Below are 26,619 nucleotides of genomic sequence, written 5' to 3'. Positions count from 1 at the left end.
TCTTGGAGGATGAGATGTGTAGCACATTTATTTACCACCAGCCATAGTTCAAAGTATTATTCACAGTGAAATTTAGAGTTAGTCTTTGTCCAATTGATTGACCATATCGTATATATTAATAAGGAATAGGAAATGGCAACCCACTTCAGTATACTTGCCTGGAGGATCCCATGGGCAGAGGAGCCTGGCAGGCTACAGTCCATAGAGTCGCAAATAGTTGAAGATGGCTGAAGTGACTGAGTATGCAAGCACGCTTATATTTATAGGTATATTTTTTAATACATAGTATCATCAGAGCTATTATTAACCCATGGTTACTAAGTGCTAAGCAAAGAAACAGATGCTTTATCAAGAAAACTGAGACTCCAGGAAGTTAAATAGCATTTTCACTTATGTAACATGTGGCATCTATGAAATGTGCCCTTCAGGGAGTTAAACTGACCAAGGGCCCCAGCTGCTGTGTTCTGAAGCCCACTGCCACGTTAGCATTGAACAGCACCTCCCCCTGGGCTGCCCCCAGCCAGTTACTAAATTCAGCCGGGATACAGCAGGGCCTCTAAGGCAGGCGTGTTCTGGGACACCCATGACTCTTTTGGAAGCTGACTTTGGTTCATGGATCTTCTGATGGCCTCGCTGAAAGGCAGCTGCGACAATGCTTCTACCTGACCTTCCGGTCCCTCTCTTCTCTCAGGTCAGACTTGTATTGTGCTCTGACTGCTTTTCTATCATTTTCTCTCACAGTCGTTTCCCTAATAAAATTCTTGCACTTTAAATTCCATCTTGCCTCTGCTTCTCAGAAGACCCAGACTGTCATACTAAGTTCAACCTCAAAACCCATGCTCTTACAAAGAATAACTAAAAATGGATTAAGTATCTAAATGTAAGAATGACGACTATAAAACTATTAGAAGAAAACACAGGCATAAATCTTTGTGACCTTGGATTAGGCAATGCTTCTTAGATATGACACTAAAAGCACAAACAACCAAAGAGAAAAAATAGATGCATTGGCCTTTGTCAAAATTAAAAAAAATTGGGGCTTTCAAGGACAGCTTCAAGAAAGTGAAATATTAACACACAGAATGGGAGAAAATATTTGCAAATCATATAGTTAATAAGGGGCTCCTACTTAAAATATATGAAGAACTCATAACTCAATAGTAAAAAGAGAAATGACTCAATTTACAAAAAGACAAAGATCTGAATAGACATTTCTTCTGAGAAGATGTCCAAATGGCCATTATGTACAAGAAAAGATGCTTAACATCATTAGTCATCAGGGAAATGCAAATTAAAACCACAGTGAGATACCACTTCACACCCTCTGCTGCTGCTAAGTCACTTCAGTCGTGTCTGACTCTGTGCGACCCCATAGACGGCAGACCACCAGGCTCCTCTGTCCATGGGAGTTTCCAGGAAAGAACACTGGAGTGGGTTGCCATTTCATTTTCCAGCTCCTGAAAGTGAAAAGTGAAAGTGAAGTCGCCCAGTCATGTCCGACTCTTCATGACCCCATGGACTGCAGCCTACCAGGCTCCTCCGTCCATGGGATTTTCCAGGCAAGAGTACTGGAGTGGGGCACCATTGCCTTCTTCGTCACACCCTCTAGAGTCCCTGTAATCAAAAAGTTGGAAAATGACAAGTGTTAACAAGGAGGTAGAAAAAGTGGAAAACCTTTTTTACACTTCTAGTGGGAATGTAAAATGGTGCAGCTACTTTGGAAAACAGTCAGTAGTTTACCAAAAAGTTTAAACACAGAGTTATCAAATAACCCAGCAATTCTGCTTCCTGGCATATGCCCAAGAGGAATGAAAACATATGTCCACACAAAAACGTATACATGAATGTTTACAGAAGCATTATTCATAATAACCAAAACATGGAAACAACCCAAGGACCTATCAACTGATGAATGGATATATAAAATATGGTATAGCCATACAATGGCATATTAGTACATTGGTGCAAAAGTAATTACGGTTTTGCATTGTTGAACTCTGGGTTTGATGTTGTAATACTTTCTTAACTAAATGTGATTATGTTATACATAATTTTAATGTGCATTTCTTGCATTATGGGCTTTCCTTGTGACTTAACTGGTAAAGAATCCACCTGCAATGTGGGAGACCTGGGTTCGATCCCTGGGAAGATCCCTTGGAAAATCCCCTGGAGAAGGGAAAGGCCACCCACTCCAGTATTCTGGCCTGGAGAATTCCACAGACTGTATATTCCATGGGGTCCCAAAGAGTCAGACACGCCTGAGCTATTTTAACTTTCTTGCATTATGTATTTTTTGCTAATGATATTACTTGATGTTTATTTTATATTTATTTTAGACTATGGAGATGATGTTAGACAAAAAGCAAATTTGAGCAATCTTTTTATTCAAGTTCGAGATAGGTCATAAAGCAGTGGATACAACTTGCAACATCAACAATGCATTTGGCCCAGCAACTGCTAACAAGCGTATAGTGCAGTGATGGTTCCAGAAGTCTTGCCAAGGAGATGAGAGCCTTGAAGACGAGGAGCGCAGTGGTGAGCCATGGGAAGTTGACAATGACCAATTAATTGAGCGGATCATCCAAGCTGATCCTCTTGCAACTACATGAAAAGTTGTCAAAGAACTCAACATTGACCATTCCATGGTTGTTCGGCATTTGAAGTAAACTGGAAAGGTGAAAAAGCTTGATAAGTGGGTGTCTCATGAGCTGACTGCAAATCAAAAATAATCATCATTTTGAAGTGTCATCTTCTCTTATTCTATGGAACAACAACAAACCATTTCATGATCAGATTGTGATGTGTGACAAAGTGTATTTTATACACTTTGACCACCAGCTTAGTGGCTGGACCAAGAAGAAGCCCCAAAGCACTGCCCAAAGCCAAACTTGCCCCCAAAAAGGTCAAGGGCACTGGTGGTCTACCACCCATCTGATCCTCTGCAGCTTTCTGAATCCTGGTGAAACCATTACATCTGAGAAGTATGTTCAGCAAACTGAAAAGATGCACCAAAAACTGCAATGCTTGCAGCCAGCACTGGTCAACAGAAAGAGCCCTATTCTTTTCCATGACAACGACTAACCGCACGTCGCACAACCAATGCTTCAAAAGTTGACCGAATTGGGCGATGAACTTTTGCCTCATCTGCCATATTCACCTGACTTCTTGTCAACTGACTATCACTACTTCAAGCATCTCAGCAACTTTTTGCAGGGAAAATGCTTCCACAACCAGCAGGAGGCAGAAAATGCTTTCTAAGAGTTCATGGAATCCTGAAACACAAACTTTTTATGCTATGGGAATAAAATTACTTATTTCTCATTGGCAAAAATGTGTTGATTGTAATCATTCCTATTTTGATTAATAAAGATGTGTTTGAGCCTAGTTATAATGATTTAAAATTCACAGTCTGAAACCCCAATTACTTTTTCATCAACCTAATATTTGTCCTTATAAAGGAATGAAGTACCGATACATGCCACATGGATGAATCCTGAAAACATTCTGCCAAGTGAAAGAAGCCACACACAAAGGACCACATATTGTATGATTCCATTTATTTGAAATTTCCAGAATAATCAATATTATAGGTACAGAAAGTGGATTAGTGGTTGCCAGGTCTTGGGAGCATGGAAGTTTAGGCATATGACTGCTAAAGGGTATGCGGTTTCTTTTTAGAGGGATTAAAGTGCTCCAAAATTAATGTGGTGACAGTTGCACAACTCTGTGAATATACCTAAAAAACACTGAACTATACACTCTAAGTGGGTGGATTGTATGGTGCGTGAATGATACTTTAAGAAATCTGTTCCCCCACCAAAAATCCATGCTCTTCAAATACCTTATATCCCTAATTTGGCATTTATTATACAGTATATTGTTTAACAGTTTTTTTTTTTTCCTGATGAAATGTTGCTTCACATCACCAAAATGGTGGCAATGATTTCTGAATTGTAGGGTTTCTTCCAGATTAGTTTTCTTCATTATATTTTTCAGATTTTTTTTCCAACTGGCACATATTACTTTTATATATGAAAAACAGACTATACAGAAATGAAATCCCTTTGTGGATTCATTTGATGCTAGTACAATCTCTTACACATAGTAGGTGCTTAGCAATAATTTGTAAGTACTATTGATAATGGAACTAGGTTTGAATTCCATTATGGTTTTAAGTCCTTAAAGTCCTTTGGTAACTTACCTGACTTTGTTATTGGTAACAGAGTTCAGGAAAAACAAATGTTACTTCTTGATTACAAACCTTAAAAGACTTAAAAAGTATTTTCACTGAAAGAAAAAAAAACATGCTCTAGTCTGAATACCAAGTTTGATAGCAGATACTTCAGAGATATGGTGGATTTACTCCTAATGCTTGTTGTCCATGGATTCAGCTATGTCATTTGGGTCAAGGGGCTTTCTCAACGCCTAGTCACTCCATGCAGTGGCATCTGCCTAAAGTGGCGTTTCGTATCAGTGTGCTGGGTCATTTTCTCAATTATTCACTTCACCATGTTTCTTCGTGGAGACAAGGTCACCTTCTGACCGTATTTTACTAACCCTTTTCCTCTGCTTGCCGTTTTCACTCTTTTTTGTAATTTCTCCTCCCTCCCGTTCTTTCTGGTCAGCTGGCTTTTGCTGAGTCCTAATTATATGCCGGGCATGGTTTTGGTTCTTTCACATTCAGAACTTCTGTTTGCTCCTCACAATGATTTGCTGAAATGTTGCCATGCCAACCTCATCTGCGATGAGGAAACTGAGGCACGTGTTGTCAGCGGCAGAGCGTGGACTGGGACTGGTAAGGCTGCTTGGTGTGCAGTTAAGAGCAGGTCTGGCGCCAGGCTGTCTGGGCTTGAATCAGGGCTTCACTGCTCACCAGCTGTGTGACACCCATCTTTGTCCCCTGGTTTTTTCCTAGGAATGGTAATAGTCTATCTCACAGGGTTGGAATAGGGAATGAATTAGTCAATTATTTGTAATGCACTTAAAACAGTGCCTGGCACAATTCAAGCACCATATAAGTGTTCTAAAAGTAAATAAACCGAAGCCTGTCTGACTCCAAAGCCAGTAAGAGTAGAATTTCAGGCCTGCTTTTTCGTTCCATCCCCCTGTTACAGCAGCAGAATTGGACAAAGAAGAAACCTGGACTCTGAACAGGGAGGACACTTGGCTGCGGAGACACCCATGGACTTCTTGCTCTGTCCACCGTGGTCTGACACCCTGCTTCTCACCCGTCTCTCCCATGCTGTTTTTTCTGCCTGATTCTTTCCTCAACACACTCCAGTCACACTGGTCTTCTGTGGGCCTATGACCTCCACCAAACTTCTTTCCATCTGAAGGCCTCTGCACCTGTCTGGACCCGTTTCTCCAGGTTTTTGCACGGCTAACGTCTTTCTCATTCATGTCACCTCATCATGTCATCTTGACAGAAAAACCTTCCTTGGTTGTCAGCCGGGTTCTCGTGCAAAACAGAAGGCATGCTCAAATAAAGGTGGCTGAGAAGAGTTTATTGAGACCATTAGGGACTTCCCTGGCGGTCCAGCGGCTAAGACTTTGTGCTCCAAATGCAAGGGGCCAGGGTTCCATCCCTGGTCAGGGAACTAGATCCAATATAGTGCAACTAAAGGGCTCACATGACCCCAGCGAAGATCAAAGATCTTGCCTGCTGGAACTAAGACCCTCACGCAGCTAAATAAATAAAAGAGACAATTAACAGGGAGTGGGCAGGCCAGACACCAGAATGAGATGGGGAAGTGGGCCTGGGGAAGTGGAGTGCAACAAGAGGAGACAGACCGTCAGAGAACCCAAGGAGGGGCCCCAGCTTTGCAACCTTCCTCAGAGTGGAGCAGAGCAGCCAATCCCCTAGCCTTCTGCAGTAAGAGGTACCTAAACCATCCCCATGGCCCTCTCCTCCAGTCTGCAGACCTCCTGCCCTCCCTCCCTTTAGCAGAGCCTGGACCACAGGTCAGCCTCCCGGGTGAAGGTGGAGAGGCAATCTGCAGTTAGCAATACCCTCTTCCCAGGTCATAGTTGATCTTCTCCTCTTTTATCTGTTTAGCATGTATCACTCTCCACCATTATCTTCTTTTTTATCCCATTTCCTCTAGAATGTAATTATTTTGAGCGCCAAGACTTCCCAGTTCTTCCTCTTCCCACCTAGCCCCTGCCTTCCCTTCTCTTTTTTCATCCTTGTGGTCCCAACACATAGTAGGTGCACAATAAAGATGAATTAAATCAATCAGCACAGGTAACTTGCCTGGAGAGACAAAGGTTTATAAAGGATCGTTTGTCTTCTTTATCTTACAGAACGATCAGGGGACTGAACATCCCTGCCACGGGGTCAGCGGGCTGCCCCTCTTCCCCCCACTTCCGTAGCCGGGGTTGGCGCGGGGTGCGGCAGGTGCGGGCGGCCACTGCCCGGCTGCGGCAGCGCGGGCTCCCCGGGGACGCGTGCGCCGCGCTGGCCGCGCGTCTCCCAGGTGCCGCCCGACCTGCCGGCCCCTCCGCAGCCGGCGGGGCGCGGGGCCGTGCGGGGCGGCTGGCCGAATCCCTCTCCGGGTCGCGTTGCGGGCAGGGGAGGGAGGCACGGTGCTCACTCTCGGTTATTTTTAGTCGGTGGCTGACACCCCCGCCCGGGAGGGGCTGGTGCGGCGCCCGCAGAGGAGGTGGGGCGGGGTGGGGCGGAGAGGGAGCTCCCGGCGCCGGGGAGCTCGCTCCCGCGGGGACACACTGCGCGGCCGGGTCGGGCGGCGCGGGGAACAGCTGCGGCGGCGTGGTCGGCGGCAGCGCGGCGCTCCTCCGGGACCTGCGCCGCGCGGGGGCGGGGCGGCCGGGGAGGAGAGCGGGCGGGCGGGCGGGCGGGAAGGGGCGGGGAGCGCGCTCCTGCGGCGGCGGCGGCGGCGGCCGTCCTCATCCCGGCGGCCCGGCTCTCGAGTGGACGCGGGGCTTCGCAAATGGCTTGTCCCGTTCTCGGTCTGGAAGCTCTCCAGCCCCTGCAGCCCGAGCCGCCCCCCGAGCCCGCCTTCTCCGAGGCGCAGAAGTGGATCGAGGTAGGTAACCCGCGGCGGGCGGGCGGGCGGCCTGGCCGGGGCAGCGCGAAGCCGCCGATCCGCACACACCGGGACGACAGGTCGGGTCTCGCCTCCCCTACTCCCCCACCCCCCGCTTTCTTTTCCCGGCTGCTCCGGGTCAGCCAGCAGGGCCTCGAGCGAGCGGCCACCCCCGGGCGCTTTGCGCTGGAGTCTCGGGCGAGGGTGGGCGCGCAGGGAGGACACTGCGGTCTAGCTGTGCGTGTCGGGGGCGGGAAGCAGTGCCCTGCGCTTCCATCCCTCCTGCCCTCCAGTCGCGCAAATCTCAGCTTCTGCCGCTTCCAGGCGCTGCCCGGGGAAGCGCAGTGCTAGCAGAAGCGCCGCAGAGGCGCATCAAGCGGGAGCCCCCGGAGTCCTGGGGACGCCGCATGTCGGCGGTCCTGCTCCCCGTCCTACCTCCGCCCCGAGCCCCCCTCCCCGTCCTTCCGGAGCGGAGTTGTTAATGTCTCACGGAATCGCACGCCCACCGGAGCCTCTGGCTGTGTTCCTGGCACCGGGTCAGGGTGTGAGGCTGGCACAAGCACACAGGGCCCGGAGCCTGCAAGACCCACCTGCGAATGCACCATCTGCATAGATGTGGCCCATCCATTGGCAGGCCCCTCTCCGTCCCGGAGGTGCCGGTTCCCGGCCCCGTTGGCGTATTTCACTTCTTAAATGGCTCGGTGGCAGGCCAGGGAAATCACTGGAGCTCTCGGCTGGCTGAGTCCAGAAAGCGCTCGCTGGCCGATCCTGATTCTCGATATCTATCTGTAGACGCAGCTTGGTGGCCCCGCGCTCCCGAAATGCCGTGTCTTGCGGGGCTTAGGACGCTTGGAGGACGCGAGGGGTAAAGGTGACCCCCTATGATCCATGCAGTGAGCCTCGGTTTCGGCAGGCCGCCTTTCTTGAAGCTTAGTGAGAGACTGATTTGACCCTGTCTTCCTCAGGGAGGGGCAGCTCACCCTCCCTGGTAGTTTAAAGCAAGAAATGTACCGCTAAGTCATGATTCGGTAATGGTGAAGCCTGTTATTACTCAGACGGTCCCCCCGGCGGCACCGCACATCTCGACGCGGTTGGACAGATTGAAATCTGCTGAACTGCCTGGGAAAACCGCTTAATGCTGCTCTAATGCTCCAGCCAGAGGCCTGCACCTTACCAGGTTAAGCTGTTTCAAGCGAGCAAGAGTGTTAGGCAGAGTTTAGAAAGATTTATTTAAAAATAGGGTCAAAACAAACAAACACAGAAGAATCAACTCAAAGCTCTGTTGCTCTAAGCCCCAAGCCTGTCTCTCATAATTTGATGGCTCATGCCCAGATGAGAAAAAGACTGTGACTCTTGTCTGGGATGTGTGGCTGGCACAGCTTGGCCTGTGACAGGTGTTTTCTCTGTGCTTCATCCTTGGGTTCACAGGACATCCAGGAAGCATTGGTAGTCACTGGCTTGGTTGAGAGTTGGAGAATTGTGTTTTTCTTGTTGTTGAACTTTAAAATTCTCAGGAGAGATTTTTGATGTGGGTGGTGATGAAGGGAGGGGTAAGAGCGGAACACATTACAGTTCTTGAAGGCAAGTGGTTTGTTCCCAATTTCCTTAATTGTAACACGGACATACTGTACTTGAAAAAACAATGTATTTTGGTATAGTTACACACAGGAGAGTGTATACTTCTTCACTGCACACTCTGTGAATTTTGACCTAGGTATATAGTAGTACTATGCTGCTGTTTAGTCACTCAGTCATGACCATCTCTTTGCAACCCCATGAACTCTAGCCCGCCAGGTTCCTCTGTCCATGGGATTTCCCAGACAAGAATCCTGGAGTGGGTTGTCATTTCCTTCTCCAGGGAATCTTCCTGACCCAGGGATCGAACCTGCGCTGCATCTGCGGGTAGATTCTTTACCACCAAGCCCCCAGGGAAGCCCATATAGTACTGTAGCTCCTCCCCTAGGTCATGATCTAAAACATTTTCCATCCAGGTCAGTCTGTTTTTAAGTGGTGGTATATTTCAAGCTAAATATTATGCGGTGCAGAATATCTGCTCTTGTCCTGGTTCCATAGATTATTTTAAAAAAGAAGGGCTTCCTTAAGAAAGCTGAGCCCCATCGGGCCCTATAGACAGTTGGGCATTGTTCTTGATGCTTCACCAGATCTACCAGCTCAAGAATGTGAAAGCCGCAGCGGGCAGTGCGTGGCTTTAGGATGAAGCGGCCGTGGCTTTGTGCCTGTGCATTATTGAAGCGGCCTATCTCCTTTCAATCGCGGAGTTGGGTTTCAAGGAAAGGAGCGCTTCCCCTCCCAGGCTGTATAAAAAGGTGCTTGCTCCAGAGAGGTAGAGACCGCCTTTCTTCCTTCCCGGAGGTTCCTCTTGAAATGTAAATGCCCTGTCTGCAAAGCGAGGGGAACCCAGCGGCAGTAACTGATGGTTCTGCGCCCAGTTGCCCAGTGAACAAAGATTCCTCAGCTAATATAGCAATAATGTAGTATTTAGTGTGAGCTGAATTCCCAGGGGGACTGTTATCTCAAGACAATTGCATCTCCTTTAGGGGCCCCATTGTCTCTGGCAACATCCTCATTGGTAGGGCTTTGTTTTTCACTTCTGTTCAGCTGGTGATTAAATTTCCCACAGGCTTTTTTTTTTTTTTCCTTTTGAGTAGTCAGGAATTTCACCCTTTCAAAAAAATGTTCCCTTGGGTGTTGCAGGTTAATAAACAAACTTTGCAGCTTGTCTCTTCTCTTCAGTCCCTGGTCTTCCTTAAGTCAAGGATTGGCTTGAAAACTGTTCATTCTTAATAAAGGCTCAGGGAACAAGCTCCAGGAGATAACTTGTTAGTGAGGAATTTCTCGGCCTGCAGCCTTGGCTATTTGAGGGCTGTGTTACTGGGCAGGAAACGGTGGCCTGGGAACCATGCCCCAGCCTCACCCCACCCTAGCCTCTGCCTTGGCTGGCAAAGGTGAAGGCCTCAATGGAGGTCATAGGCGTGGGGTGGGGGTGGGGTGGAGGGAAGTGGGAATAGTTCCCTAACACTTGGAGTGACTTTTTATAGCTGTCGGAGCAGGCTACGTGTCTTAATGTGGCATTAGGGAGACTCCAGAAGGAAACAGCAAACTTCAAGCTTTAACTCTGGCTTCCAGCAGGCAGGGGTCTAAATTCCTTGCACATTCCTTTTCTAGCAGATCTTCCTAAGCAAAGTGGCAGCAAGTGCAGCGCAGTGGTTAGAGGTCAGGCTTTGGGGCTGGGCAGCCTCGGTTGGCATCCTAGGTGTATTGCCTTCTGGCTGTGTCACATTACAAGGCTGTGCTTCCTCTCCTTTTGGTTCTAAATCGTTTCTCTGAAAGCTAGCTCTGGAAAAGTAACAGAGATATTGTTGAAAGCGGCTGTAAAACGGGTACTAATAATAGATTACCTATCTGAAAGGTGTGCTGTGAGAATGAAATAAGTTAATAACATTTAAGATGCTTAGACTAGTACCTGGCTTTTAGGAAGTGCTGCATAAGTAAAAGTTGTTATTATTGTTGCCATGACATCACTCCTGCTATTAACATCCTCCTATCATTGCTATAAGAATCCTACTACCATCACCCACTGCTCTCTTTATAAATGCTGCTGTTATTACTATCATTATTGTTCCTATTGTTAACACCAACTGCAGTTGAGTTTAAAGAAAATCTTTAGAACCCTGAGTTTTTAGTGTAAGAAATAGAATTCCGTTATCTACCCATCTCATTCTATTGTCTTACCTTATGAACGCCGGATACCTGGTCTCAAAGTTAAGTAGGTGCTGTGTGTTATTCTAACTTGTGCTAAGTGAGATTGAGGCTTCAGAGGAGAACCAGTAACATCTGCTGATAAGATGACTCTGATGGTCCAATGAGGCTTGGAAAATTATTCCTCAATATTATGTCGACTATATAAGTTTAATGCCTTTAAAGTCTTTGTTATTAGACTCCAAGCAGAATGCTCAGTTCTCCTCTTGAAGACAATCCAACATTAAATCGTTATACAAACGGTAGTTGTCTGAATGGTCATCTCCAGTATAGCAGTGTTTTGTTCACTGAAGTTGTGTCAACGCCCTCTAGAAAAAGAATAAGTCACCCATTTATTTTCCTTCCTGCTTCCTCACTTCTTTTTCCTCTTTCTCCCGCTGCCCCCCACCCCCACCGCCCATGATGGTATTTGTTAAGTTACAGGGCTTTGTTAGCAGGTCAATTATTTGAATTTTCTTAGTTCCCCTCCTGACCTTTGCCTCTCAGCCCACAACAATATTTATCTGTTCTAATCTGCAGTTATTCTCTACAATGCCAAATACTTACTGGAGAAACAGATGTCACTTCAGCTTGGGTTCAGTTGTGACCTGGAACAAGTTGCCAGGCCTTTAAGGAGGGGTTGGAAATTTCAACCCAGCTCAGCCTTACTTCTCAACTTGAGACGTTTCTGGACTCCTTTAACTTTAATCGTGACATGCCTGTGGGGCTTGGTGCTGAATATAATCTCATTTGTGACCTAATCCATATTTCACATAAGTCGGAACTAGGGCTGGAAGGGATCAGTTCTTCATTTTGGGTCATTTCCCCCCCTGCTCACACAGAATTGTTTTCTGATTCAACTGGGACCTGATTTTGAAGATTCAAAGCACTGAGGGTACCTTAGCTCTCCAAGACTGAAAACAGTTGTGTTGTTTGGCAGTGGGAGAATTTATGTGTAGCCTATGAGAGGATGTAGCATTTGGTGGCCAGCAGCATGACATTTGCAATGTAATGGTCAATGACCATATGTCATAAGTTATACAGTCATCCTAATTCTCCTTCTCTGTTGGGACTTGATGACTCTTACATCCTTTTTACAACAAAGATTTAACATTGCATACGGTTCTCTGCTTGGCACGGAGAGCCAGGGAAGAGGAAGAAAAACTTTTCTGGCTGGATCAGGAGCAGAGTAGTGGTCTGAATAGATATGGAAATGAGAGCAGGCGGCGCCATTCTCACAGTGACATGTAAATGGTCTGGCTTGTTTGTACACAAGGGCTGCTATGACACAGTGCTATCGCAGGGTAGGAGAACAGTGAGGTCCCACAGATTTGGGGAAAGGGGAAGTGGAGTGGGAGGCGGAGCTGGCTTCTCTGGCCCCAGCATCTCCCTGGAAACCAAGTTTGCATCAGGCCAGCTCCAGATGAGCAGACTGAGCTCTGGCCACCAAAAAGCAGTGGGGTGGGGCCTGTGTCCCCAGGAACTGGTTCTCTGGGCCCCCGGCTCTCTGCGGATGTATGACAATGGAACCATGATGCAGACATCTGGCCAGCGATTCTGTGGCAGGCAGTGCCAGGTGGGACCAGGCAGCCCCTGGAAATTGGCCTGGCAGCTTCTCTTTTTGCTTTGGACTATTCTGAAACTTAAAAATGTCATAGCTCGGGTTAACATGGTAATGATGGTGGTGAAACCGATGCTCATGATGATAAAAGTTGCTATTTTTTGAGTGCTTACTCTATGTCAGGGACAGAGTAAAAAAGTCAAGGTAGGCATTAATCCCTTCTAAGTAAGTACTGTTATTATCCCCACTCACAGGTGAGAAAATGTCTTGCCCAAAGTTACAAGTAAATGGCAAAACTAGAACTTTAATTGAAGCATCTTTTAAAAATATCTACAAGTATTTGCACCCAGATACCCAAAATCTGCAGTTGAAGACATTGAGGCTTCCAGGAATTAGGAGTCTTGCCTAGGTTCACCTCGTCAGGAAGTTCTGGTTAGAGTTAGGATTCCAAACTCAGGCTGCCTGACGTTGTAGTCCTTATTATCTTTCTAAAATATTTTTTAATTGAAATATAGTTGATTTACAATCTTGCGTTAGTTTCTGTTCTGCAGTAACATGATTCAGTTATACATATGCATGTTCTTTTTTTACACTCTCTTCTGTCATTGGTTATTACAAGATATTGAGTATAGTTCCCTGTGCTGCACAGGTCCTTGTTGGTGATCTATTTTATATATAGCAGTGTATATATTTTAATCCCAAACTCCTAATTTACCTCTCTCTCCCACTCGGATGTCCGTAAGTTTGTTTTCTGTGTCTGCGAGTCTATTTCTGTTTAGTAAATAATTTCATTTGTATCCTTTCTTTAGATTCTACATATAAGTGATATATGATATTTGTCTTATTTGGCTTATTTCACTTAGTATGATAATTTCTAGGTCCATCCATGTTGCTCTGTCGATGGACACTTAGGTTGCTTCCATGTCTTGCCTGCTATAAGTAGTATTGCTGTGGACATTGGGGACGCAAATATCTTTTCAGAGTATGTTTTTCTCTAGGTATATGCCCAGGAGTGGGATTATAGGCTCATACCCTTTATATTGCTTTCTACGTTTAGGACCACGTGTGCAAACTCCTGCAAGGACTGAATTTCCTGTTCCTCTGACTGTGCAGAGGCCCCCCACGCCTGTCATTCATTTTCTGAGTCACAATGTGGATTTCAGAAGCTGCAGCTGCCTAGTTAGTTTTTCTTCGCTGTTCACACCTTTCCACTACCAGGGCTGAGGGGCTGTCCTTGCAGGACAGGCCTTCTGCTGGGTGAAGGCGGGGGTGGGAAACCAAGTCGGGGGTGCTACCACGGCCCTCAGGCGAGCGGAGTCAGGCTCCGTGCCTTTGCTGGCTGCCGTCAGCCTCACTTTGCTGAGGTGGAAAGGGGCACTGGAATTGTCTGTAGCGCACGGCTGCTAGACTGGTTTCTGTCTCCTGTTGTTACAGCCCCCAGGCCCTCCACTGAACTTTTCTTAGGGCAAGTGGCTAATAGGTAAGTAATTCATTAAAAAAAATTTTTTTAAGCTTGCTGATTCGTTAACATGTGATTTCTTAAGAGGATGGATATTCTAGAATAGACTTATTGGAAAAGACCCTGATGCTGGGAAAGATTGAGAGCAAGAAGAGAAGGGGGCAACAGGGGATGAGATGGTGGGATCACATCATTGACTCAATGGAAATGAGTTTGAGCAAACTCCGGGAGATGGTGAAGGACAGGGAAGCCTGGTGTGCTGCGGCCCCTGGGGTTGCAAAGAGTCGGACACGACTGAGTGACTGACCAATAACCTGACGTTAGGGACCATGGCTGTCTCGTAATGGTTTTTACCTCCAATGGCTGTTCCATCTGCTGATGAATGTGTAGTCCCTGGGCGCTTTAGCGTGTTCTAGTGGAGCAGGTGAGCGGGCGCGTTATTCCATACTTTCCCTTCCCCAGAGAGTTTGAGCAAAGACCTGATACCCATGTGATCTGTTCTGTGCTCCAAGTACGGGCACAAAGGGCTCTCTCTTCCCCATGCCGATGTGTGGGAGCGCTGTTGGGGTGTCTGTCTGAGGCTTTACCAGGCTCCTTCACTCCCACCCGAGAGTTCTCCCATCTGGACAGGGGCTCACCTGGGAGCACTTTTGTTGTTGAGTTCAGCCAAGAGGCAGGAGCTTCCAAGAGAGGAGCGTGGCAGCCTCTCCTGCAGCTGTCCCAGACCATCCTCAAGAACTGAAGGGTCTGAGTAAGCAGTTCTGTGACTTCTGGGAGTCTTGGCTTGTCACCTACATTCCAGTCTAACCCAGGTCATTTTGGCCTTTATTTTCCTGATTGAGGACTGGATCACTTAACAGTGGTTGATTTTTGACTACTCTCATTGGACCTAGATTTTTTTTTTTTGGAAGGTCAGTTCACTCTTTTGTGATTTAGAAAACCATGCAGTACAATTTATAGTACTTCCCCTCATCTGTTCCTAAGGATGTGTGTGTGTTTACTTTTGAAGCAAATGAAAGGTATCAGGGTCTTTTGGTGGGGGGAGGATAAGAGGGAAAAAGGATGACTTCAGTGCAGTCAAATGAGGAGGGGATAATAGAACTTTGTTTTTAAGTAATTGAGAAATATAAAAATAGCCTCAATTAGAGGGTTACTAGATGATACAGGAAGAAAATAGTCCTTAAAAAAAAATGATGGAACATTGGAAAGACTTCTGCCTGGACACGGGGAGATGTTATATCTCTCTCTGCAAGGCAGAATGATGTCATGGAGTTCAGTGCTGCTGTGGTAAAATTCCATGTTTGCAGTGTTGAAAACAACACTCCCAAAGAGGTGTCCTCATGCAGCTAGCTAACCCTGATGGTGTGGCCATAGAAGCTCGGAGAATTATGTTTGGCAAACGGGAAAAGCCAAGGGGAAGTAGTCATACAACATGCACCTAAGGAATATCTTGGCTGATACCTTTTCACACTAAACTTATACCATCAACAAAACTGTATCCTTTTATCTACGTTGGGACCTTGAGGATAAGATATTGGTTAGACTGAGAAAGCTCCATGTTTCCATGGCTCTGCAATTCTGACTGTGACATTTGCAACCATTGTCAGAGGCAACTCAGTCTCCTGGTCAACCTTAGCAGTTAGGGATGTACCCCACCCATCTATCCCTAAATAGCCCATTAGGAGACCATGCAAGAATAGACCTGCACTTGTTTTTCTTTTTAATAAAGGTCAAGGGCAGACAGGCTTGTGGCTTTTTTATTTTTACATCCCAATACTGTTATAAAAAAGTCCTCAGCCTTATTTTTTACCTAGTGGGGCACTAAGTGAGGAATTGAATTTATTTATTGTGGAGTAGATGGCTCTCTTTTCCTCTCCTAAGAAGTATTTTTAAAAATAGTATTCAAACAATTATTTTATTCTAATAGGAAACTGAACGAAGGCTGAGATAGGTTCAGTCAGGTGGTTTGAAATATGAACATAATTATTTGGGATACTTGGTTGTCCCTCATAAGTTGGTGTGTGTGAGCTCAGTCGTGTCCAGCTTTTTGAGACCCCAAGGACTGTAGTCCTCCAGGCTCCTCGCTCCATGGGATTTCCCAGGCAAGAATACTGGAGTGGGTTGCCATTTCCTTTTCCAGGGGATCTTCCCGACCCAGGGATTGAACCCTTGTCCCTTGCATTGGCAGGTGGATACTTTACCACCGAGCCACCAGGGAAATCCTTCACTTGTGAGTTCACTTCAGTGTAAACACTAAAAAGAAGCATTAATGGTGAAGATAAGCACTAATGTGTGAAAGTGTTTTAAGCGGATTTTAAAATTCATTCCCTGAAAAGTGTTAACTGAGCTTTGACCATGTACCAGGCATCGTGCTGAGAACCAAGGTTAGATGGTGAACAAAGTAAACGTGATTCCTGTCCACAGGAAATACACAATGTAGCAGAAGTGGTGGGCATTGAACTTAAACAATAAATTCACAACAACAAATTGGGATAATTGCTATGACAACAAAGAATGAGGGTCTTAAGAGAAAATGACTTTAGGCAGGCAAGGGCTCATAGTGAAAGTGATGTTTAAGCTAAGACCATTGACGGGGTAGCATATTAAAAAGCAGAGACTTTACTTTGCCAACAAAGGTCCGTCTAGTCAAGGCTATGGTTCGTCCAGTGGTCATGTATGGATGTGAGAGTTGGACTGTGAAGAAAGCTGAGCGCTGAAAAATTGATCCTTTTGAACTGTGGTGTTGGAGAAGACTTTGAGAGTCCCTTGGACTGCAAGGAGATCCAACCAGTCCATCCTAAAGGAGATCAGTCCTGGGTGTTCATTGGAAGGACTGATGCTGAAGCTGAAACTCCAGTACTTTGGCCACCTCACGCGAAGAGTTGTTTCATTGGTAAAGACCCTGATGCTGGGAGGGATTGGGGGCAGGAGGAGAAGGGGATGACAGAGGATGAGATGGCTGGATGGCATCACCAACTCGATGGGCATGAGCTGAGTAAACTCCGGGAGTTGGTGATGGACAGGGAGGCCTGGCGTGCTGCGATTCATGGGGTCGCGAAAGAGCGACTGAACTGAACTGAACTGAGAGGGGAATTAGATTGATGCTGGTTTATTGAGATAAGGGCTTACATGCTTTTATGCTCTTGTAGTTCTCCAAGTGTGTTGAAGGCATGTGTGTAGGAGAGCAGGTGGAGAAAGGCGCTGAGTCAGAAGTGCTTGAATATTCTTGCAGGCCACTCAGAGTAGGGTTTGCATGATGGTCGACTGGAGCACTTAGGATCAAGGCACAGTAAATCAAGAGACCCTCTTCTAGAAGAAATGGCAGAGAGAACTTTGGGATTTACATTTGAACCTGGACTCTGGGATTAAAAGTCTTCCCCAGAATAGGGTCTGTAGAACCTGCGCTCTGCTCTGAGGTGAGAAGGGACTGCAGAAAACCTGCCTAATTTTAGTGAGTAAGCAGAGCAATTCTGTGTGAGACTTTGAGTGGTGACCCACAGATGTCCTCTGATTTGGGAACTTGTCCCCCAAATTCCTCTAAAAGAAGGTGCTTTATAAACTAATAAAGTTGTGTGTCATCTGGGAGCCCCGTTAGTTGTAAACCCTGTGACTTAGATTTCTTTTAACACTGAAACCCATCATCTCCAGACCCTGCCCCTCCTCCTTCCACATGGCCCAACATGGCTGCTGGAGATTCACCATCATATCACCCTTCCAGGAAGCAGGGTGAAGAAAGGGAAAATGAAGAGTGCATCCTTCCGCTATAAGATGCCTTTCAGACAATTCTTTCTGACACTTCTACTTTCATTTTATTGCCTGGGATTTCAGTAATATGACTGGAGGGGAAGGTGGGTATTCCCAGGTAATAATCGGGGTTCCGTTCCTCAGGAGAAAGGAGAGAATGGTGCCCTGGAATGCCCCTTCTCCACTTCTCCAGGGGCAGATCCTTTTAAGACAGGGCTTAACTATGACTGCTTCTGGGACAGACTCCCTGATTCCTGTAAGCCCACTGATCCTCTGTGCATACCTGACATTTAGGATTCACCTCTGTCAGAAACGTTGTCGTATTTCATGGTAACAAGCAGACTGTTGCTTGGGGAGAGAATGGTGCCCTGGAATGCCCCTTCTCCACTTCTCCAGGGGCAGATCCTTTTAAGACAGGGCTTAACTATGACTGCTTCTGGGACAGACTCCCTGATTCCTGTAAGCCCACTGATCCTCTGTGCATACCTGACATTTAGGATTCACCTCTGTCAGAAACGTTGTCGTATTTCATGGTAACAAGCAGACTGTTGCTTGGGGCCTGCCTGCTTTGCTAAGCCCCAGGGCTCTTGGGCCATGGTGTGGGTCTTGGTGACCATCCCATTCCTCTTTGGTTTATTCTCTCTGCTCCGACAGGGCCCCAGCGCCGCATTCCCCGCTGCCCGAGAGATTTCTCAGTGAGTCCGTGCCCAGCTATGATTGCCTGATTGGCACTTGGACTCTGCTGTGGCAGAGAAAATAGACTCTGTTGCTGCCCTGACGGGAAGCAGGGTGGTTTTTTTTTTTTTTTAAAGACTGATTAAAAAAAGCCGTTTACCCAGTAGTTGCCTGGAGACAGTCAGTGATTGGACACTTGGGGAAGTGATTGTACTCTTGGCTCTTAGGTAGGTGATATCAGTTGAAGGAATTATTTAGGAGGCCGCCCTTGCCCTCAGGTTGGACTGGGGCAGGGCTGTGCTCTGCCCTTGGCGTTCCTGTCGGCGGGGCTGGAGAGCAGACGTCTGCTTTCTCCCAATAAACATGCTTGCTTCCCAGCATTCTGCCGCCAACTCTCACCGCCCCCTTGTGTCCCCACCTCGGCCAGTCAGCCAGCCTCCTCTCTCTCCCCTGTGGTAGGATCCAGGTAAAGAGATAGCAGGGAGGAATTTTATGCTAGCGGTCATCTGGGTAAGTTCCTATTGGATAGGTATTTTAAACGGACCATGCCCCCCACACAGGCTAACGACCAGCAGCTGACATTAATCAGGGGCTATGACTGTGAGCGGTCATTGTCATGACCCAATGGAAACACTGAGAAATGGCATTCTCTCTGCCTTTCCTACAGAACATGAAAAAAGGGAGCGTGTGGAGCTGAATGTTATCAACCAGCAGATGTGGTTGCCGCCTGTTTCCTCAGGAACCTTGCAAGATGTCATAAAACGGAGGGGTGGGTGACAAGTGGAGGCCTGCTTCATCATGTTGCGGGAGTTGATGGAGTGTGATAATGTAGAGTGATAAAGTGGATAGCTCAGTGCCAAATAAATACAACAGTTAACAGAACTCACTTGTAGAACACATCTTAGGGCCGTGCGTGTCTAGGAGCTTGGCTTATAATATATAATATAATGTAATATAGCATAATATAATATAACCTATAACCTAGCACTGTGCCTGGCACGTAAGGGGCTTCTCAGGTAAGCACCACTTTATGCCCATTTTACATGACAGGAAAACTGGAATGCAGGAATGTTACTGATTTGCCTGAAGTCACATAGTTAATAAGTGGCAGAGCTGGGATTTGAGCCCAGGCGGTTTGGTTCCGGAGCTTGAGCTTGAGCTGGTGACTGCTCTGCTTTAGAAGTAAAAGCAACCATCTGCTTGCTTAGATCCCAGCCATCTAAGCCAGCAGATGACCTGCCCTCCCGTCTTCCTCATTCCCTCAGCAGCTGTTTAGTGAGCATCTTCTGTGTGCATCATACTGTTGGTTGCTAGGAAACAGTCCCACCTCTGTGACTCCCAAGCGCATTCTCTGAAACTGGAGCCTTCTTATTGCTTTTAAAAAGATACATTTTGGCAGTAGCGTGGTTAGGACTGTGATGAAAAACCATTGCAGGAGCAGAATAAACCATGTCTGATGGGTGGAACTATTTTTACTTCCTTTCTCTTTACCAGTCTCTTTTCCCTTGGTTGAGATATGGCTCCGTGTTTTTCTATCCAGTGGTCCTAGACCAGGAATTGGCAATGGCACCCCACTCCAGTACTCTTGCCTGGAAAATCCCATGGACAGAGGAGCCTGGTAGGCTGCAGTCCATGGGGTCGCTAAGAGTTGGACATGACTGGGCGACTTCACTTTCACTTTTCACTTTCATGCATTGGAGAAGGAAATGGCAACCCACTCCAGTGTTCTTGCCTGGAGAATCCCAGGCATGGGGGAGCCTGGTGGGCTGCCGTCTATGGGGTCGCAAAGAGTCGGACACGACTGATGTGACTTAGCAGCAGCAGCAGACCAGAAATTATTAACAGGAGGAAGAAAAGCATGTGGTTAGTATGCATCTCTGCCAGGCATTGTGCTGGGTGTTCGGCATTTGTCATTGTATTTAGTCCTTGGGTCACACAGATATCCGTTGCCCACTGACTCAGGTTGAGGGTCTCTGCTGTGACTGTTGCAGTGTGTTTCTTTAACGTTAAGGCTGGCTGGCAGATGGGTCAGGACTCAGATCTGATGCGGCTCCAGGGCCCTCACACAATGCCCCTGCGGTGGTCCTTCTCTTGGGCCAGTCTTTCAGTACTTCTTGATTGCAGCTCCCTTCTCAGCTCTCTGAGCCGGCCTGGGGCCCTGGTGTTCTGAGCAAATACCATTGGCTGTGCTACAGTTTATGTTTCTGTAGTGTGAATTATTGCATATGCAATTGGGAAATAGGGAGTGATGCTTTCAAGATCCACGTTGCAGCGGTTCATGTGAGATTTTCCTAGCACCTTTGTATCTGGCATTACCCGTTAGCAGTAATTGAAAGCAAAGAAGACTAGTGTTAAGTGAACCAGGGAAGCAATGGCACCTTGTTCTCGCTCTGGGCTCCATTTGGCTTTGCATTTATTAAAAAGTTTGATTTTCCCAGACCTTTCTGCGTTTTATCTTATCTTCTTAATGCAGCAGCTTGTCTTTCCTTACACCCTTTCCATACTGCCTCTTGATCCCATCCTCCTCTCTGGTACAAGTCCCACATTTATAACAGGAAGTAGAAAACATCTTTTTATATGTGCTAGTAATTCTCAGTTTCTTATTGTTTTTGTTATTCTGGTTACAAAGTTGAATGGGACTTGAGCCTTCTGTCCCAACTCTAAATTTTCCATCAGCCTTATTATTTTTTAGTGTGTGATTTTGCAATATATGAGGTTTTTGGTTATTTGTCTTACTTTGGGACATTATTCATTCATTTTCAGGAATTGCTTTGTTTTATAGTGGAAACACTTGGATTTTAATGTTTTGTGGAGACTCTCTCTACTCACATGCTCAGATCACAGACAGAAATGTGTAAAACAACAGCTGGATGATTCCTGATGCTGGAATTTAGACTCTTGGGTCATAAGAAACTTTTTAAGGAATTTTACATTTCCTACCTACCATCAGACGACCTTAGACAGCATTCCCCAGAGAAGCTCCTCCTGTTTTTGGAGAAGGGGTGAAATAGCGCAGTCTTTTCCTCTGAGGCATCTTTCTTTTAGATTTTATGTGTTCGTAGTACTTCAAGTACCTTCCCAGGCGGCTCACTAGTAAAGAATCCACCTGCCAATGTGGGAGATGCAGGAGATGTGGGTTCGATCCCCGTGTCGAGAAGATGCCCTGGAGTGTGTGTGCGTGTGGTGTGCGTTCAGAAAAGGAACAGGAAGTCCTGTGGACATAGAGAGGTCTGGGCCTCCTTCACTCTGTGGGCCTTGGGCCGCTTCTGTGAGGAAGAGCTGCTGAGCTGAGACCTCAAGGATGAGTAGGGACTGGTCAGACAGAAAGGACCAGGAGACTGTGTTCCAGGTGGAGGCTGGGGGATGGACGGAGACTCCAAAGAGCGAGCCCTGGGAGGCGGGCGTGTGGGGACCCAGGGCCGGGGAGGTGCAGGGCGAAGGCCGTGGGGGGAGGGCCGTCAGCCTGGCGCAGAAGCTGGGCTCCGCAGGGCTGTGGGCTTGCGCCTGGAGGCCAGGGATCAGATTTTCTGTCAACGTCCTAAAATTATCCTAGTTCATGACAGTAATTTATACTTACTGCTGGCTGGCCCTATTCTAAGCATTAGCTTCTCAGCCATCCTGTAAGCCAGGTGCAAACGTTTTTTCCTCTTATTTTATAGAGAAATAAGTAAATAGTTGAAGATCACACAGTCATTAGATGGTGGGGCTGATCTTCAAACCCAGGCAGTCTGACTGCTTTATCTGTGCTTGTAACCACCACTCAATGGGCCGTGATCCAGCCTCTTCACCAAGGGCAACCTTGAGGGATGTTGGTGGTGGGGGGCAGCAGTGAAGAGGTGGGCCGAGTGGGAGTGTGGGTGATGACTCCGTGCTGGAGGCCTGTGTTGACTTTGAACATGTTTTCAGTAATTTCCAAGAAACTCCCCAAGTGAATCTTTTCATCCAATATACTGCCTGATAGTTGCTGCCACCTGGAAGGGGGAGTTATTTTATCCAGATGAGGCCTCAGGCATCGCCCCAGCCCTGCATTCTAATGCATTTATGGTCTTGGTTCCTGGGTGGCCTGATGGACCCTGATAAACCACTGATTTTTAACTTCCACCAGGAGCTGTGAATTGTATAATGTGTCAAAAATTTTTCTTATTCATGTGGTTTTTTATGAGTGTGTTTAGTAATTTTATTCATTAAAACATTCTTTTGTGTGTTTGAGTTTGTAAAACTAAACTAACTGTTCTTTTGCAAGCAACAGAAATTCAACCTAAACTGGCTTTAGGGGAAAAAAAGATGGTTTATTGACCTCCTGACAGCCTGGAGGTAGATTCCTACTTCAGACGCGGTTGATTCAGCGGCTCTATGATATCAGTAAAGACAAGGATTCTCTCGGCCTTTCAGCTGTGCTGTACATTGCATGGCTTTATGCTCAGGCTTTGTGTAAGTATCTAACCTGCCCTCCTCCATTCCAGAAAGTCCAGGTTTTTCTCCTTGCGGGCTTGGCTGGGCAGGAGCAATTCCAGTCCTCATGTTCTCTTTACACCCTCTGGGCAGAGAACGGAGACACATCCCTCTTTCATAATCACCTGGGGAATAGATAAATTGATTAGCTTAAGCCAGTCAGCATCCACCTTGGCCCATCCCTAGTAAGGGATGGTATGTTCATCCCCACCGCTGGCTCCTACCCAGCAGTGAAGAGGTGAATTCCCTAAAGGAAAATCTGGGGGAAGTAGATGATGAGAAGGTAGATGTGAGTTTGAGCAAGCTCTGGGAGATAATGAAGGACAGGGAAGCCAGCAAATGTTAGCAACATTTTGGTAACCAACGAATGTTACCAACATTTTAATTAAAATTCAGTAGTATATAGGAGGGCATTCACGGGAGCAAGACTATAGAGAAAAGCAAGGAAATAGTTAAAAAAAAAACTCAGAACAGTGGCTCCTTGGAGCTGAGCTTGGTATTATAATCTAGGTTGGTTAAAAAAGGCATTAACAGATTGTTTAGAAGACTAGAAAAGGGTCAGTTTAGAGATGTCGTTGAGTGTCACATCCCCAACTCAGCCCCTAGTTGATTCTATGAGGTGTAAAGATGTGGTTGAGTGAAACACTGGTTTTGAAGTGTTGACTAAAAAGTAATGTAACTCATACAACTCAATAGTAAAACCACAAACAATCTGATTAAAAAAGGGGCAGAGGAACTGAATAGACATTTTTCTAAAGAGGACATACAGATGGCCAACAAGTACATGCAAATGTGCGCAACATCCCTCACCAGTAGGGAAATGTGTCAAAACCGCAGTGAGATATCACCTCACACTTGTTAGATGGCTATCCTCAAAAAGATGGTGAAGAACAAGTGTTGGTGAGGACGTAGAGAAAAGGGAACTCTTATGCCCTGTGGGTAGGCATGGGCATTGGTGCAGCAACTATGGAAAACAGTGTGGAGCTTCCTCAAAAAATTAAACATAGAGCTACCATGTGATTTAGCAATTCCACTTCTGGGTATTTTCCCAAAGGAAATAAGAACACCGATTCAAAAAATATATGCACCTGTATGTTCATTACAGCATTATTTACAATAGCCAAGATATGGAAACAACCTATTAATGAGTGTCTATCAAGAGATGAGTGAATAAAAAAGATGTGATCTGTACACACACCCAGACACATGCATGCACACACACAATGAATTCTAATCAGCCATAAAAAAAGGAGAAAATCTCTCCATTTGTGACGTTCATGAAGGAACCTTGGGTATTATGCTAAGTGAAATAAGTCAGACAGAGACAGATAAATATTGTATGATCTAACTTATATGTGGCATCTTAAAAAAAAAAGTTGAACTGATAAAAATGGAGAATAGAAAAGTGGTTGCCGGGGTTGAGGGTGGGGGAAATATGGAGAGGTTGGTAAAATGGTACAAACTTTCAGGTGTAAGATGAATATCTAATGTGTAACATGGTGACTGTAGTTGATAATACTGTGTTGTTAAGATTTGCTAAGAGAGAACTTAATGTTCTCACCAGAAAAAAATCCCATATATATAATATACACAAGCATATATATATATAAATACATGAGGTGACAGAAAGTGTTAATTAGTTAGATGGAAGGAATCCTCTCATGTATATGTATTAGATCATCATGACAGACATTTAAAATATCTTGTCATTTTATTTGTCAATTATGCCTTAAGAAAGCTGAAAAAAAAAAAAAGAAAAACATAAAACGGTCCAGCCTGGGTCCTTCAGTTCTCCTTTGCATTCAGTTTACGTTGACTGTTTTACTGAATTATATAAGAGAGGCGCTGTTGACAGATGTTAGAAATGAGGTCATGCAACGCCAGAAGCCGATTCGTTCCCCCATCCAGGTTCCTGTTCCTCAGGTGAGGCTGTGCTCTGTGGAGCCTGAAGCCTGGAAATAGCAGAGCCACGCCGCTGCTGCTCGCCGGAGAAGGCCCGCCGTGTCTGCACGCTCCCCAGGCGTGTGGGTTTCTAAAAGAGGGTCTGGCGGCTGTCGCCCACTGATCCTCTGGCTGAGTGACCCAGATTGGCACAGCGCAACTGGATCCTGGGCAGAGCCTGTACGGGAAAGAGGAGGGTAAAAATAAAAACCACTAGGACCGGGTAGGTGGAGTCAGGATGCTTGAAGCTCACTGGTTGCTTCACTCCGCCTTGGTTAGATTTTCTTTCTTTTTTTTTTTTTTTGAGGAATAGCAGTGGTCATAGGGATGGTTTTCTAGGTTTCTTAAACAGTAAAATAGTTTCATATAGCACAGCAAAACACGTTCTAAGATGCGTTTTCTATATGTAGAAAATACATTTTTTGAGTTTACAATATCTTACCTGTAACATGTAGAATATCTTTACCTGTAAAATATCTCATGTTTTATTTATCCCGCTTCCCTGGTGTCTCAGACAGTAAAGAATCTACCCGCAATGTGGGAGACCTGGATTTGATTCCTGGGTTGGGAAGATCCCCTGGAGGAGGGCGTGGCAGCCCACTCCAGTATTCTTGCTTGGAGAATCCCATGGACAGAGTAGGCTATTGTCCATGGGGTCGCAAAGAGTCAGGCATGACTGAGTGATTAAGCATATTCAAGTCTTTAATAAACCTTATTTCCAAAGGCATCTCTTTTATGGAATTTCTCTCTGAAATAAGACCTCTGTCTTTCCCTCTTTGATAATTGAGTGAAATGAGCTTGTCATATAGGGTTTTGTTTTACACATGATTTTCTTTGTTATAAAGAGTAACAGTGTTTAAGTATGGTGTCAATTATTCAGTGCGAATAGTTTTTCAACCCTGTCATTTTTTTGGGTTTTGACATTTCTATTTTAAAGTGTGGATTTGCTAATTTTTGAAGCTCTGGTCCTCATTAGTGGAAATTTTGAGTTTTTTATTTTTGGCATTTGACCAAGATGATTTTTTAAAGTGCAGAAGCAGTTTCTATGTCACATTTTCATCATTACTGATAGCTTTGAACTGTGTGACATTTTTTTTTTCTCTTACGCTTGGTGTTTTTTTATGTAAGCATCTTTCTGTGATCTGTAGATTGAAAATTAAAATCCTCCAATGAGCATTGCTTTGCAATGCAATATATGAGTATTAAATATTGATATTAAATATCAATTGATATTAAAATATATGGAGAATGTGAGTATAAATTATTTTAAAAATAAAATTAAAAAATAATCTCATACCCTAATAGAGACACATTTCAAAAAAAAATTTTTTTTTAAAATTTTGGCAGTGTTTATATCATGATGCTAGTTTGGAATAAGAGTTCTAAGAATTTTCTTACATATCATTTATTAAGTTACTAATTATTTTAAAATCTACTTAGAGACTAATAATGCCTATGAGTATCTTTTGGGAGTGATAGAAATATTATAGAATTAGATGGTGGTGATGGTTGCCCATTTATTTATAATACTTAGTGAAAATACTAAAAAAAAATTCTGAATTATACATTATACATACATTAAAAGAGTTTTATGTTAAATCTATTAAGAACTCATAATGTTGTCAGCACTGTTCCCAGTCCTCAAGACATGTTAAAAGACACATGAAATTAAGGTATATATTAGTTGACTCTCGGTACAATAGTGCAGTGTGACGCATCAATCACCCACCAAAACTCCCAGAGGCAGAGAGCAGTAGTTTTTATTTTTTCTATCTCGTGGACCCAAGGGTCTCCTGGAGCAGTTCTGCTTCGAGCTCCGGGTTGTCTGCACTTGAGTCAAGCCTGTGGATTGGGTTCAGATCTGCTTCATGTGTTTGTTCTCCTTGGCCCAGAGACTATGTGGGAGACGCCTGCATGGCAAATGCATGACAGGTGCACCAGAGCGCAGCCAAATCATGCAGCAGATTTAAGGTCTCCACTTG

At 45.5% G+C, this 26,619-nt stretch overlaps 1 protein-coding gene across 13 annotated transcripts in view; it reads left to right on the top strand.

The window, feature by feature from the left end:
- The first annotated feature begins 6,828 nt into the window (after positions 1-6,828).
- LIMCH1 (LIM and calponin homology domains 1) overlaps positions 6,829-26,619 on the top strand; it is a 347,525-nt gene continuing 327,734 nt past the window's right edge. For 7 of the 13 annotated variants that reach the window (XM_043438432.1, XM_043438427.1, XM_043438433.1 and 4 more), the window contains exon 1: positions 6,829-7,046. In XM_043438432.1, coding sequence (XP_043294367.1) covers positions 6,951-7,046 — 96 coding nt within the window. In that variant the 5' untranslated portion in view covers positions 6,829-6,950. The remainder of the gene's footprint in view (positions 7,047-26,619) is intronic. The other 6 variants (XM_043438434.1, XM_043438431.1, XM_043438441.1 and 3 more) reach the window with 4 other exon arrangements.

This window comes from Cervus canadensis, chromosome 19 (assembly GCF_019320065.1).
Source record: "Cervus canadensis isolate Bull #8, Minnesota chromosome 19, ASM1932006v1, whole genome shotgun sequence".
In the NCBI taxonomy this organism is placed as follows: Eukaryota; Metazoa; Chordata; class Mammalia; order Artiodactyla; family Cervidae; genus Cervus; species Cervus canadensis.
The sequence above is the reverse complement of the archived record's forward strand: the minus strand, read 5'-3'. Positions and strand labels throughout refer to the sequence as shown.